The sequence below is a fragment of the Austrofundulus limnaeus genome, unplaced genomic scaffold (assembly GCF_001266775.1).
Source record: "Austrofundulus limnaeus strain Quisiro unplaced genomic scaffold, Austrofundulus_limnaeus-1.0 Scaffold4, whole genome shotgun sequence".
In the NCBI taxonomy this organism is placed as follows: domain Eukaryota; kingdom Metazoa; phylum Chordata; class Actinopteri; order Cyprinodontiformes; family Rivulidae; genus Austrofundulus; species Austrofundulus limnaeus.
This window is the reverse complement of record NW_013952406.1, coordinates 1359214-1361312: the sequence shown is the minus strand read 5'-3', so window position 1 is coordinate 1361312 and position 2099 is coordinate 1359214. Positions and strand designations below refer to the sequence as shown.

Sequence of the window (2099 nt, the reverse complement as noted above, 5' to 3'; positions counted from 1 at the left end):
GTTTTTATCGGTCAGATTCCACCTTGAAAAATGTCTGTTTTATCCCTTTTTATCAGTTTTTGGCCATTGACTATCTTTAAATCGCTGCTTCAACAGTCGGCTCTGGAAGCGATAGCTTTTTTCTTTTTTTTTTTTTCTTCTTTTTGTGAAGCGAGTGGTTGAAGCAAATGGAGCATAAGAGCCCCCTGGTGGCTGAAGAAAAAAAATCCACGTACAAGCCGCATCGGACTATAAGCTGCATGGTTCAAAGTTCAGGAAAAAAGTTGCAGCTTATAGTCCGAAAAATACGGTAAATGCAAACTTTTGAGTCAACCATTTATTGCAGTTTATGCGAGTGTTGATGTGCATGTTGCACAGGTTATTATCACGATGACGATAAATTTTCAATATATTGTGCAGCCCTACTGCAGGCTTTGTTGGATCCATACCTGCAGCATGTCTCTTTTCTTTTTTTTATTAAAACAAGTGTTTTTTTTTTTTTGTGTGTGTCTGTTGATATGAAATGATTTTTCAACCATTCACCCTGCAGATCTACAGAATGTTAACATCACGCTACGTATCCTGTTCCGGCCGGTGACGACTCAGTTGCCTCGTATTTTCACCAGCATCGGTGAGGACTACGACGAGAGGGTGCTACCGTCCATCACCACAGAGGTCTTAAAGTCCGTAGTTGTGAGTATGAAGCTGTAATAAACTAGTTTTTCCTTCTTTATATTAAAAGAAATGAAAGGGTTGAGTCAAACTGCCTGGCTGTTTCCTGTTTCTCCCAGGCTCGCTTTGATGCTGGCGAGCTGATCACTCAGAGGGAGCTGGTGTCCCGGCAGGTCAGTGAGGATCTCACAGAAAGAGCTTCCACCTTCGGCCTCATCTTGGATGACGTATCACTGGTATGAAGCTGCTTTTTAAAAATATTTTTCTATTTTTTATTGGTTTCTAACATCAATAAACGAATTCATGGTGTTCTTTCAGACACATTTGACCTTTGGCAAAGAATTCACAGAGGCTGTTGAGATGAAACAGGTGGCCCAGCAGGAAGCTGAGAGAGCCCGTTTRGTTGTGGAAAAGGTAACATTTCAAACTTTTTTTTTCTGCGCTTTTACTTTGAAAAGTCGAAACCGAAACAAGTAATTTTTCCGTTTCATTCTTGTAGGCGGAGCAACTGAAGCAGGCGGCAATCATCTCAGCAGAGGGAGARTCTACGGCTGCTCTGCTCATCGCCAACTCCCTGATGGAGGCTGGCGATGGTCTGGTGGAGCTCCGGAAGCTGGAGGCCGCCGAGGACATTGCCCTCCAGCTCTCACGCTCTCGTAARGTCACTTACCTGCCCTCCGGACAGGGCACGTTGCTCCAGCTGCCTCAGTGATCGCTCCCCCATGTGTCCCGCTCCGAAACACGACCCGTAGAGGCTGGAAGATCCAATTTATTTCCTATCGTCACGTACATTCCTCCCACTCTTCGTCAAACCACCGCTGGACTGTGCTCTGCTGATAGCAGTACTCTGAGAGATAAGAGTGAGAGGTTTGTGGTTTAAAAAAAAAGTTCACCTTTTTGTATAGAAGAGGGGGTTTGAATATTTACGCTCATGTAATATTATCACCATCACTTCAGAATGAGAGCACTGCATGTGTGAAAGCAAATAGTGTCAGATTCCTGTAAGAAAATGTCGTCGTCGTGCTGAAAGTTTAATCTAATTGTAACAAATCTAAAGATGATTTCTCCGTGACTAACGTTGCCACCTTGTATTAATTGGAACGTGCCTTTCTGACAGTAGAGGATCTTTTGTTCTTTACAGTTGTTGCTTTCTTTATTTTCTGACATCATAAGCTTCAGGATTCAGAAATGGCTCAACTAAATAAAAATATCTTTCTACCTCCCAGTTGTCTTGTCAGTGATTGTTTGAAATATTGAATCAGATATTTGGTTTTACAGCGAGTCACCCTCTTTCCTTTCACTCTGTCCTCTCTAATTACATCCATATATCTCAAAGTCACTGCGGGGTATGCCGTCATGGTCAGATACAAGCCCTGAAAGTGAGTAACAACTCAGGCTGTTGATACAGCAGGTAAAATAAGTATTGAACACGTCACCATTTTTCTCAG

At 42.7% G+C, this 2099-nt stretch overlaps 1 protein-coding gene across 1 annotated transcript in view; it reads left to right on the top strand.

Annotated features, from left to right (window-relative positions):
• The window catches only part of phb (prohibitin), a 5812-nt gene extending 3936 nt beyond the window's left edge, over positions 1-1876 (top strand). Inside the window, exons 4-7 of the mRNA XM_014022711.1 lie at positions 530-672; positions 771-887; positions 970-1065; positions 1151-1876. Coding sequence (XP_013878165.1) covers positions 530-672; positions 771-887; positions 970-1065; positions 1151-1363 — 569 coding nt within the window. The 3' untranslated portion in view covers positions 1364-1876. The remainder of the gene's footprint in view (positions 1-529; positions 673-770; positions 888-969; positions 1066-1150) is intronic.
• Positions 1877-2099: the final 223 nt, after the last annotated feature.